Raw genomic sequence first — 13,381 nt, 5'->3', positions numbered from 1 at the left:
CTAAAAATAAAAAAACATCAAAATGATCAATACATTTTCAAAAGCATATATAAACAAGCCGATGAATGAAAATGGATTTTAACAAAGCAACTCCTTTAGAACAAAGATGCATTATTCATTGCAGAGGTACTATTGAGTACCTTTAGATTTGGAAATGTGGATTATATATTGTAATTAAATTTTGGTAGGCATTTGAGGTGGTCAAATTCAGGTACCTTTTCAGTTCCAGATATAGCACCCTGGCTAAATCTGAGATACAATTTACCTTAAAGCCTCCGGTTTAGTTACAAGTATGAAGAAATATTTCTTATACAACAACAGATCCCTGGGTGACAGGATTTGGGAAGTACAAAACAAAAGCCAAAAATCTTGGAGAGTAGACCCTGTGAGGCTGGGGGCACACTTTGACGTATAACTATCTAGGCGTCTGGTTTTTAGACACTGGCACAACACTGACACACTTATCTCGAATAAAAAAACCGCACCAAGCTTAATTTTGGCTTTGAGCAAGAGAAATACAAACTCTACAGCCCAAGAGCGGAAGCACTACTAAGGGTTGCGCAAGCAAAATGTATATCTACAATAGCTTATTAACATCAGGCCTTTTGTCACACTTCTGAATGACTTTACATAATTTTCAGTGTATGGCAACTGCCTCAATTTATCTGTTGCTTTCAGATACGTCTTGAATGTGGGTTGTTCAGGCAAGGCCTGCTTGCAAATCTGACCTTAATTTAATACCCCCACAAAGCCATGCTTGGCAAACCACACTCCTTAAAGATGATACTCCAAGAGATATTCAAGGCCAAGAACAACCCATGCTCAACGTACTTAACCTCAGATATTGCCGATCTTAAATTAACATGCTAAACATGCTAATGGGAAGCATAGAAATCGTACAATGATCTTTCTTATACAGCAATAAAAACTAAAGAGGCAAATACTTATTATATCGAGAGCTACAGACTTACACAACCTGGAACTGTCAGGCCATGTCAATCAATGTACCTTTTCCTACTATATAAGCACAAAGTATTACTATCTAAGGGTGCCAACGAGTGGGGCATGCAGACAGAAAATACTACATGTGCGATTTATGGTCCTACCCATTAAGGATTACAGACTAAGAGCACATTCCCCCACACTGTACATTTTGTAACTACAAGAATTAATGATTTTAACTCTGAACGTTGCATAATTATTGAACCAATGTTTTTAAAAATATAGTAGCTCTATTTGTGCTGATGATCTGAAATTCTGCCTTAACACCAGTAACATAACTGATCTTTTCCAAGCTGCAAAATTCTTAATCATAGTATATAAAAGAATCAATGATTCCTAATTATCCATGCTCTATCGACCAGCACAAGGCAAAAGGGCAGCACTGGAAGCAGACACCACACTCAGGGTGCTATCAATGTCCACTCAGTCTTAGTGTCTCATGACAACCACTGCTATGCTAGGATATTGTCTAACACAGAAACAATCACTGTATTACAATTTTATTTGCAGCCGTAGTTCAAAAAATGAAAGCAGACTCGTTTTAATAGATCTTTTTAAAAAGGATTGTTTTAGAGCATTCATTAAGCTATATGATCCATGTGTTTTATAGTGTTTCATATATTTCATAACATTTTGTACAGGTTAATTTCTTTGTTTATGATTATAATAAATCATCAGAAACGATACATAATCACAATATAATAGATACTTTCAAATGAGCATGTAGTTTCAGTGATGATGTTTAAGGAAGACAGTCATTCAATTACTATTGTACCAAAATAGACTATCAATCTATCTACCTGTGGTACATAGTTTCCTCATCTATAAGCCCCAGCTGCCCTACTCCCATTCAGCCTATGTGGCTGCGAATTTTGCGTAGGTATGACAGTAGACTGCAGATGACTGATTAATGCCTACTCTTTCGTTAGGATCATTACTTAGCTATGCATTTATACAATCATTCCATAACTGATCCTTAGGTTCCGACTGCCTCAAAGACACGCACCTCTACCACCGCAGGCCCTCATGCCGGGATACCACAATGTGTTCACCTGTTTCTCTACCTCGTATTAACTGAGGATGCAGCTGTGGTGCATTCAGTGCATCCAGTGTTCCTTTCCTGTTTTTCGCACCCGTTAAGAGTGCGGCTTCACATTCTAGGCACCTGCCGTCATTCTAGTTAATTTTCCCTGGGGTTTGTTTACCTGTAAAGCGGAGGCTTGTGTGACATTCCTTGTGCCCGATTTCCCTTCCCCTGATCCTTCCAGGAAAAGGCTGTTGTGAACTTAGAGTTACTGCACCATAAGTATCACATAACTTTATGCTATTTGCTGGATGCCCGCCTTCACTCGAACGCTCTAGTGACTCGCCCTCCTACTCAGGAACGCCTGTCCTTAGCACCGTGGCGACATACCTCAGGACCAGTCGATCTTCGACTTACTTCGCAGGTGACTCAAGTACCCTGAAAACTATCTCTTCTACACACATCCAGTTTGCTTACCACACCTGTAAGGACTGCCTTTCAGTGACTACTTACAATTGTTAATGGTTGCTTTCTCTATTGTCCCTGGACACCTGTCCTGATGATGACTTGGCCGCTTTACCTTTTTCACGATTTGAAACACCTTAGCAGAAACTAGTTTGCATTGAGGATATCCAACGGATAACTGCACTTCTAAAGTAAACATTCTAAGAACCATACACTTTCTAAAATACTATAGTGCAATGCCCCATCATCCCCCTTTAAGAGAAAGAAAAGAAAGAAGAAAAAGATAAAGAACAGATAGGAGAATAAAACAAAAAACTCTTTCAAATATAGAACTCTGGAAGCATTGACCAATCAACAGTGTTTAATCAGTCTTTGAGACTTCTTCACAACACTGGTCATGCTTCTAGGAACATCATTAGCTTTGTTACTGGGATCTGCAACACATCTTGATGGGCTTCTTGTAATATTATCATAGACATAGTCCTTAGGATCGTGATCTGTACCAATAATTACATTCAGACTGGACATCTCAGAAGAACTATCTTCAAAGTTCCTAACTCTGCTTCTGTACCTACTAGCTATTTCAACAGCAATGTTCCCTTGTCTAGAAGCCAACTGTTCAAAACTTTTAAAATGTGATGCATTTATGGTTTATTTTTCTCCAAATTCTTAACTGTAATCAGAAATCCCTTTAAGCTTGTTACAGATAATGGTTTATGATCACAAGAAGTTTTATAGTTCTTTGTTTGTGCTTATCTTAACAAAAATAAATCTCCTGCTTGATATTCTAAAGGCCCAGCATGCCTTTGTTTGTCCAGAAAAAATATCATCCTTTTCTTGACCAATTATCTTATCTGACAACTTCCCTGTGATATCCAAGAGCTTTTGAGACATAGGGCAGGGTGCCTTGTAATTGAAAGGTTGGACACATACGTTTTAGTCTTGCATTTCCTAGTAGTGAAAAACTCCTAGATTTGTTTTTCACTACTGTGAGACCTACCCCTCCCGTAGGATAACAATGGAGACTCCTTATTACATTTAATAAGCTGCACTTTCCAATTGGGAGCAGGAAGCCATTTCGTGTTTGGTGTCTATGGAATGGTGATGGAAACCCCCATCTAATGGTAAAGCTGGACTTTTGATTACCATTTTGACAATGCCACTTTTCGAAAGTCAGCGGTTTTTGCCCTTATCCTTTTGTGCCTGCAGTCTGAATTGGATCACATGACTGGGTGTAACTGTCAGACTTTGTGAATTCTTCCCAGACAATCACAAAATCGAGGGATTGGATGTGCCTGGCTGGGCCATCTGCTGGCAGGATGGATGGTGGAGCTGAGCAGAGCCCCACTTGCAACTGAATAGGTTGTGCTCTGCCTTCACACAAAGGTCCAAGCACCTCCAAATTGTCACTGCAGCCAGCTTGGAGCCAGGGCATGGGAATCAGGAAATTCCATGCACTTCAAACCCACTGTCTAGAAGCTTCTCCCACCTTCCAGGAGGGCAGCAGGGTATGAATATAGGACCTCAGACACCAACTCTTCAGTTCATTCCTGACACTTCGGAAGGACTCTCAGAAGTCTTCCTGCTGCTGTGACCTGCTGTGCACTCTGCAAGACTGCTTTGCTATACCTGGAAGGACTGCTTTGCTGCTTGGAGCCTACCTTGAACCCACAGACGCGAGCCCTGCTGTTGAGACCTGTATTTTCACCTGAACCCAGGACTACCAGAGTGACTCCAATGGCTAGTTTGCTGGCCTCCTGTTCAGGCCACAGCAACACAAAAGGCTCCCACAATCTTGAACTCCCACCTGGACCTAGCTTGAGTAAGTCCTTAACCCCTAAGTGGTGTCACACCAGTCCAGGGCCATTGGTTGTGGTGCTAAAGGTGCCCAGATGGGCAAATCCCAGAACTGAGGACTTGGAAAAATTGTGGCCAAAAAGTACTCTGAGAACCAGGAGGAGACCAGGACCAATCTGCTTTCCTATCCGCCCAAGGTGTATCGCCAGCCGGATTGACTTTGTGGTTTCTCCCGCTATGATCTTCTGCAAAGCAGCAAATCTTTTTCAGCAGTTCCATGCCAAAGGGGCATTTGGCCTATTGGAACTGTTTCCGTCTGCAGCTTTTAACCACTGAACTTTACCTCCTCAATTTTCTCAAAACTTCTTGAAGTCCGAAGGTAATAGCTGACCAAGCCCAATCCACTTCTTGTATCCCGGCCTTATTTCCGATTTTGACTTAGTTTCGGGCGACTAGATGTCTGGGGTTGGCGCGTTGATCTTTTAGCCGCTAGTTTTTACTATAAACTATTAAAAATTCATAACTTCAGTTCTACTGATTATTTTTTGTTGTTGTTAGGGTAACAAATTTATTAAAATGTACTAAATTTTTCTAAATTGGTGTGGGATTTTTCTTGTGTAGTGTTTTTACTTTATTACTGTTTGCGTACTGCATACATACTTTACACATTGCCTTGAAGTTAAGGCAGACTGCTTTTTGTTCCAAGTTATTTAGGGTTAAGCACAGGTTAATTTAGTGACATTTTCTGGTTCACCCTGCAAGGGATCATGGTTGTTGCTTGACCAGGGCTAACACCCCAGTCAATGTTTAACAACCAAATTTCTCACAATGATGCATCGATAGCGGTTATTTCGTCTTCCACCTTGCTTTACAGATGTATTAGCACTCTCCTTTGCACCTGTAGCACTTGGGTAATCGGCTCATTTATATGAAGAATAATTGAAGTTCATTCTAATTTCCTCAAGCTTCTATTTTGTTGTAACATGACAAGTCATTGTGATTAAACCCATCAATTGTTCTGTGGCATTACTTAACAAACAATGTCCTGGAACTTCACCTTTGTTAGACATGAATTTCTTCTTCATTATGTACAACCACATAGGTGTTTTCCCAAGTTGATTACAGGATGTATATCTTGCTAACTGAAAAATATTTACATTAAGCTTAATGTGGGTAATTTTAGGGATCTTTTCATATTTTGAAGCACACATATTATTATAGGCTGTTTGACTGTCCAATTGAACATTTTAATACCCTACCAAAAAGTCTACCATAGGTGTTTTTACATGTTCCCTTTGTATCACATATAATACGTGTTCTATGGTTTTGTTCGGAATTGACTATGTGTTATTATATTTGTTTCTAAACCATCTTTAGTATGGTTGTAATTGCATCTGTTCTAATAATATTTTTTTCTAAATCCTGTAGAACTATACTCTTCGATTATCTTTAGACTTATTGTTTCCTAATAATTGAATTTCGTAAACTCACAAAATGCTACATGTTTCCTTACTCTTGTAACAAAATCATCCAGAGATTATTCTTTACCTTTGCTTGCCGTATTTAAGGGGTATCATTTGAAGTCTATCTTTCTTTATAGATAAGATTTTACATTGAGGCACTTTATGAGTACTTTACATGTGCCTATTTCTAGCTTAGTACGTATCATAACTAGATCTTGTACTTCATCTGGTACTAATTTGACTAGCAAGTCTCATGCTTGTACACTCCTGTGTATTTTTTGCGTGGCTTTTTAAAATATTCGAACTTTTTTCTCCATCTTTCCCACCTTGGAGCTATGATTTGGTCTTCTGTCAAATGTCATTGGTGTATGAAATATTATATTAGACATGTTTTTCCTCTTCCTTCAGTAAATTGATCTCAGCTATGTCTTTTGTTGTTTCACTTTCTTCTGATATTCATTTGGCTCTATTATGTTATTATATGGATAATAATGTTTTTATTTCCTTTTTTTCGAATTTGTAAGTATATTTATTTATGTTTCTTTATTTTTCAGCTTTAAGTAGCCTGTTTTGCTGTTGTTTTGCATTGCCTGATCTCATCACGGCTTCCTTCATCATTTTATGAGTTTGTCCTCCGTGCTAGACTTCAATGTGGATACCAATATTTTACACTCTTATGGAAACCTGACAGTGCTTTGTTAACGTTGGCAATTTGGCTGGCCTTAATTAATACTTATTCTATGCCAGCACATGTAAGATCTTTTTTATTTATCTTGCTGATTTCCAACATCCGCTTTCAGAAGTAATGCTTGATTTGCCAGCAGCTCATTTCCGTTAGAGGACCGTTCTAGTAGATTGCTCTTCAGCAAATGGTCCCTGCATTTCCTGACCTCAACTCTCATGCTAGGTGAGCTTTCCGTTACTCCTCGCCAGATTGTAGCATAATAAGGAGGGACAAACTGAGGAATACAGGCGTACTTTATTGTCAAGGTTTGCTTGTTTGAGCATTTCTAAAGGATAACAGCATTGCTAAAGTAAACACTAATCTCTATACATTATTTGCATTTCAAAATGTTAAAGGAGAACTACAATTTTAGAACATGCCAAAATATGCTTATGTGCGAATCATTTTGAATGAAAGATTGATGACAATTTTCACAATATGCGTGTCCTCAATTCTTTGCAAAATTGTCAAGTTGTTTCGTATGAGGGCATTGATACCATCTAGAAGTGGATTAATCCCAGTCTCACATTACACACACCGTCAGTCCCCAAGGGAACCACTGTTGTTGCTAAAATTTCTGTAGGTGTTCTTATGCATAATAACATCATAAACAGCAGAGTCTATTTCAGATAAAACACCAGCTAAATGTCTATGAGACGGAAGAATTCCATATTTGTCTGAATATTTTAAGCTTCTGTCTAAAAATGCTATGACAAAAACTTTAATGTCCAAAGTGTGACATTAAAATCAAATGGCCATGTCTAAACTGGGGTGGTGTAGTGGGCAAAAGAACGATGGATTTAACCCAGATCTCTTGACTGGGGGAGAATATCTGCATTGTCAGCATTCCGTCCATCATTTGTTTGTTGTAACGCTTTTCGCTTTAAGTGGGATGGGTATTCCCAGACGTGGGACCCGTGCTCACTACGCCACTGGAGTCAAGCTATCCTGGCTGATGACGGCTGATAGCCAGAAACCGGTCCTAGGATGCTTGATTCCGGTCCAGGGAAGACATGGCTTGGCAGTTCGGGCTGGACTGTTCCCATGAGGCACAGGGTCAAGACTGATTTGCATATGGCCATGTCTAAACTGGGGTGGTGTAGTGGGCAAAAGAACGATGGATTTAACCCAGATCTCTTGACTGGGGGAGAATGTCTGCATTGTCAGCATTCCGTCCATCATTTGTTTGTTTTATTAAAATCAAATTACCCAGTCAGTTGTCTCGCAAAGCATCATGAGGCTGAAAGATAAGGGAGTCACAACAATCCTGATCATCTACATTAAAGCATTATATTGGTGGTTTGTATTACCCCTTTGTTAGTGGGTATATTCAACACCACCATATGACAAAATCAGTTTGTCTGCATGGACTCATTTATCTTTGAAGTTCTGTGACTAATGACCAGTGTGATAACCCTCTGTAATGGGATGATGGAATATCAATAATAACACAAACAAGAGTAATTTTATCATGTTGAGTTTTAAGATGATGAATATCTTGTAACATCATTATACCTATCCTTAACCAATTAGCATATACAGTTACCATGTGTTGCTTAATACTATTGTGCAACCTCCTCTCTTTTCATGAAAAGTGTTTATCTTCAACATCCCCAGGCTCAAAAGGTCGCAGTATCTACTTACGTATTTGACATTTTTGTAGAACACATACAAGGCCCTGGAACTTCTGAGTGCTTACCATAGAGTAAACAGTAGCATGAATGATACAAAATGCAATGATCACAGACATAAGTGGTTGGAACATAGCTACACCTCCAATGGAAAATAAATCAGATTCTATACACATGGAAGCAACAGAGCATAACCATGTAAGAGTACGTTCAACAATAACGAAGAAGTATACATAGTGCCTAGTCGGAGGAAATAAAATCAAAGAATAAACCAAATAGCCTAAATAGTCAAAACCTCCATATCCACTGGGTTCAAGAGCACAAAAGAACCATATTAGGTCAGAAATATCAAGAGGGATCAGGGAGGGAACATTCAAATTCTCCCTTGAAAAATGGGAACGGTTTAATGGTATGGATTGGGGCAGAATAACATTTATTACATTATGAGAACATCCAGATCATGACTGATTGCTGAAGACAGATTTCCAGCAAGAGGGTCTCTATACCGTGCAGAAGGTGGCGACCTCTGGAGGTATTCAACGTCTCCGACAAGTAGGGAGAGTGGTATGAATTTAGGATTTTATGTACTAAGCATGAGAGTTTGAATATGGTCCTACCATCAAAGTTGGAGCCATCATAGGGAGAGCAGTATTGGGGTGATGTGTTCAGAATGAATCCGAGGGAGCAGACAAATTGCTGTATTCAATGAGGCAAGATGTACTTTAGAAATACCAGTAAGGAGGGCATTCCTGTAGTGAAGTCATTAGAATACCAGTGCTTGGGTTAAATCTTTCAGATCTTGTTCAGACATCCTGGTTTTATACCACAAATCAATAGAAGTTGTAATTTGCACCGCTGCCTATGGAATTAAAACGTTTATGCAAGTCAAGATGAAAGCCCAGAATGAAGAAATTTAGCAGTATCTATGTTGAATAATGAGGAATCAAGAAAGTTGAGAGAGACAAGTAAACTAAAAAATGTGAATAGGCTGCTTGAGAAGAGATGAGAAGGAGCTTAGTTTTAGTAGCATTCAACTTAAGATTCTGATCAATCATCCTTTGGCGCCACCCACTGCTGGAGTTTGTTGCGTGTCCACACAGAGGCTACCAATAAGAACGTTGGGGATGTGGGAAGAGAGTCAGGAGGGCGGGAGGAGATCTTGAGGATGGTGGGTGGGATGGGAGCATCGGGGAGGCGGGAAAGGAGCAGGCAAGTGTGCAAAGTGTTGACTGAGGCGAAAAAGGCAGCATAGGAGGAAAAAGAAGCCAGAAAGTGGCAAAAGAAGTAAGAGGTAGAAAAAGATGAATAAAGGAGAAGAGAAAGCTGCACAGAGAGTCAGAGTTGGAGAGAGGCAAAAAGATGAAAAAAGCTGTAGCATGGAGGCACATCTTTACTGAGCACCACCACAGCCTTTAATGCCCAGATAGCCAACCTTAGGTGCCAAAGTACCAGCTCCCACTTACTTGGACTGGTCCTCCGAACAGTCAAAAGCTCATATGGACACAGCTTCACTGTCCTCGAGGCCCTGCCTCAATCTTGCACTCCTTTCTTGCTCTCTGCCCCTTGCTCTCGCCATTCTTTCCATCCTTTTCTCTCTCCTTGTGTCTATCTTCTAATCTCCCTCTTTGTGCTTGTTTTTCCACTTTCTACTCTCTCTCATTGGGCCCCGTTTTGCCTGTTTTCCACTCTCTACTCGGTTTCTTTGTGCTGCTTGTTGCCTGTTTTTCCACTCTCTCTATATTTTCACCTGTTCTTCCACTTTCCAATCCCTCTTTTTGTGTCTCTTTTTGCCCATTTTTCTTTGTGCCCGCTTTTCCGTTGCACCTGTTACTCCTGCACTTTCACACCTCCCTCCTCCCATGCTTTCTCACCTCCTTTGCATCTCCGTTGCATGCCTTCTCCCGCCTCCTGCACCATGCTCTTCCCTAGCCCTGCCCTCTGCCCCCCTGCACTGCTCCCCCTTCCAGGACGTACTTAATGGCAGCCAATGTTTGACTGCACAGCGGGCAGACGCAGCAGTGCACCACTGGCACGCCAAAGGCAAGTCCATCCCCTACTGGACCATGCTCAGTGCCACAGACCCTGGTCCGACCGAACACAGCCACTAATCAGCCTGCATGCACTCAACACCGGAGGGCACCAAATAAGCTGCTTCTGCGCTCACCTTGCTCACCTGCACTCACTCAGACGGTACCCCGCGTGCATCTCCCTCACAAGCAATAACCACACTACCAGGTTCAGCTTGAACACCTGAATATCTAACTTAGCAAACTGGATGAAAAAGAACTTAACAGAACCGGAAGGAATCAAACCAAGGTAAATGGGAGTCCTCTCACAAGGGCTCCCATTCAATTCAATTTGGATTTATAGAGAGCGGCTAATCACCCAGAGGGTCCCCAGGCGCTGGGTACTTGCTGGGCTCAGTCAAAAACGCATTTCTTGAGTACCTTTCTGAATTCCTGCAGGGAGGATGCTGTTCGGAGGTGAAGGGGAAGGTCGTCCCTGGACGTGGCAGCGAGGTAGAAGGAACATCCTCCTCTGTAGCTTCGGTGGATGCAGGAGAGTGTGCGAGAGCAAGGGAGGCGAAGAGCAGGTGTCTGGAGGGTTGATGGAAGTTCAGGCTGTGGTTGATGAATGCTGGTCCTTGGTCCTGGAGGGCTTTATAGGAGTGTGTCAGCATCTTGAAGTGGCATCTTTCCTGGATGGGGAGCCCTTGGAGGTTCCTGAGGTGAGGGGTGATGTGGGTCCATTTGGGGAGGTCAAAGATGAGTCTAGCAGCTGCGTTCTGAATAGACTGGAGTCTCTTCAGTAGTTGAGTGTCGATTCCTGCGTAGAGCGTGCTGCCGTAGTCTAGAAGGCTGCTGACTAGGGCTTGAGTGACAGTTTTCCTGGTGTTGACGGGGAAAAATCTAAAAGATCTTTCAGAGCATGCAAAGGGTGTGGAAGCAGGCGGAGGCAACTGCATTGATCTAGCATTTCATGGTCAGTTTGCTGTCCAGAATGATGCCGAGGTTGCAGGCATGGTCTGACTTTGGTTTGATCCATTCGAGTTGAGGGCACTAGTCCCAGCCACACAAGTGGCACAGCGTTTTTACCGTCACAAGTGTGGGTAATGCTGAGAGGTAGGATTTTTGTGGATTTCCGAAGTTTCCATTACAGAAATGTAACGTAAATTTCAGGCATAATTTGAGGTTTTCAGGTCATTGCGGGTAAGAAAACCTCATGGGATCCATGCAAGGCACACCACCCTGGAATCCCCTGGTTGTCCACTTTTCAAAATTGTCTGTGGTTCAGAGGATTCCATGGGAAGCAGCTGAGGACGGACACGAATTACGCAGCTACACCTTAAGCTGATCTCTCCATGTAGCGTTTTAGGGCCTTGTGTGTCAAGCCACAAATGTCATACTACCCAGCATTACCCCAAGTCTCCTGATAACATTGGTAATTCACTTATGTGGGTGAGCCATGAGAGATTCAAGATCATTGAAAGTACCCAAACCAGTGGCAGCCGAGACAGGGGGCTGTTTCTCAGGCCTCATTGGACAGGAAGTTACTACTGCTTCACGGAAGCAGTTTCTGGACCCACCACGAGGTGAAATCGATACCTACAAGATAAGAAAGTGAAAGAGCCATGAAGTGTGTTAACAAAGGTGTATCAGTCTTTTTAGTTGCAGCAGGCTTACGAAGCACTATTCCAGGGTAGTCATAAAAAGTTCAACATGTATTTTAAGACCCCACTTGTGCTCACTGCTGAAGTGATATCCAGGACTACTCTCACTACAAGTTCAGAAGAGACTAGAAGGCTCGAAAACGTATCCGTTGTACCTTTTATGTAGACCTTTTGCTGATCTGATATAATATATCACATCAGGGTGGACAACCCATGCAAGCAACTTTAATATCTAACTGGAACACTTAATTTTAGGACTATGTTCAGGTTAGGCTCAAACCATATCCCAGTTGTTGTTTTTTTACCCACAGAGGTAGACACTCCTTCCTAGGAGCCAAACAAATAAGCATTGGGCATTTTCAAACCTATTTTACGAATGACAATAAAAACTCAATGCACGGGTTGACAACACCAGAACCCATGAAGTGATTGACCAGGAGATAGGTGCTAAGGTTAGTACAGGTACGGGCAATTTTTCACATAGCTATCTAGTAAAATACTGTTAACAATAACCCTAGAAGGGAATATAAATATGGCTCATTAACAGGGAAAAAACGGGACAAAGTCTTACGAATGCTGACACACAAATCCACACCAATCAATCTAAACTGCATTCATGTAGTCCCTGTTGAACACTTGTAACAATATATCAACATTTCTCCCAGGAGCTTGATCAAGCGGTTTTGGGGGTGGGCTACTAAAATCAATTAAGTATTTTTTTTTGTAGGACGAGAAAGGATTTGAGTTAATGATTAGAGGGGTAGAGTGCAAAGAGGCTGACACACTTTAGAGGATGGTGCGTTGTGCGGTATGACAGTGCAACAGTGTTATCTTTTAGTGAACGCCATTGGAGTCTGGGACTTGTAGTTTCACTTCTATGTTTGTAAACTATAGACTCACAAAACAAATTACACATATCATGGAAGCAACGTGGATTGGGGGTTTAATTATGTGCAAGGACTAGCCGAACCGGCGACCGCTTTGTCAGGTTTGCACTGTGGAAAATATTACAGCTCCCGCTGTATAGTGTTGTTTTTACCTGTACGGTGTACACCCAACCTACGTCCATGTGGCTATGCGGAAGTACGAAAACTCTGATGGGTTCTGCTGTACGGGAGCTCGTCGGACTCAGCAGACACAGGGATACTATTGCCAACAGAAACATGATTAACTGCCTTCTACCCGGCGGACAAAACACCGCTTGAAAACTCTTTGCATTAATAAGAAGCGGCAATGCGCAGAATACTTCCTCAGCAGCAGCTGTAGACCTAGAAAAGGGACTAGCCTGGAATGTGCGTCCAGGACAAATGAAAATGCGCCGTCCATCATAGAAAAGGGTTAGTCAACGTTAGCCCTGGGGCAGCCCACAGTATGAAATGCAAAATGATTACTAGAGAAATTGAATACTTTATGTCTTGTTTAATATTGTATTGTGAGTATATTTAAAGTACTTTTCTTCTGACCTTCGTATATTTTAAATTGCATTGCTTGTGCACAATTTATCCACTTTACTTGCGCCTCTTGAAAGATGTTTTTTTTCCAAGAGCAATGATAAAAGGTTCTAAGGTTGTTCAATGTTTATAAAGGGAAGTGGACTGGCTGGTC

At 41.5% G+C, this 13,381-nt stretch overlaps 1 protein-coding gene across 1 annotated transcript in view; it reads right to left on the bottom strand.

Annotated features, from left to right (window-relative positions):
* Positions 1-13,030, bottom strand: part of MAN2B2 (mannosidase alpha class 2B member 2) — a 389,507-nt gene extending 376,477 nt beyond the window's left edge. The window contains exon 1 of the mRNA XM_085642446.1: positions 12,816-13,030. Within this exon, the coding sequence (XP_085498572.1) occupies positions 12,816-12,941 (126 nt within the window). The 5' untranslated portion in view covers positions 12,942-13,030. The remainder of the gene's footprint in view (positions 1-12,815) is intronic.
* Between the last annotated feature and the right edge of the window lie 351 nt (positions 13,031-13,381).

This window comes from Triturus cristatus, chromosome 2_2 (assembly GCF_964204655.1).
Source record: "Triturus cristatus chromosome 2_2, aTriCri1.1, whole genome shotgun sequence".
NCBI classification, from domain to species: Eukaryota; Metazoa; Chordata; class Amphibia; order Caudata; family Salamandridae; genus Triturus; species Triturus cristatus.
Note: the sequence above shows the minus strand (reverse complement) of the source record. Positions and strands in the feature narration are given on the sequence as shown.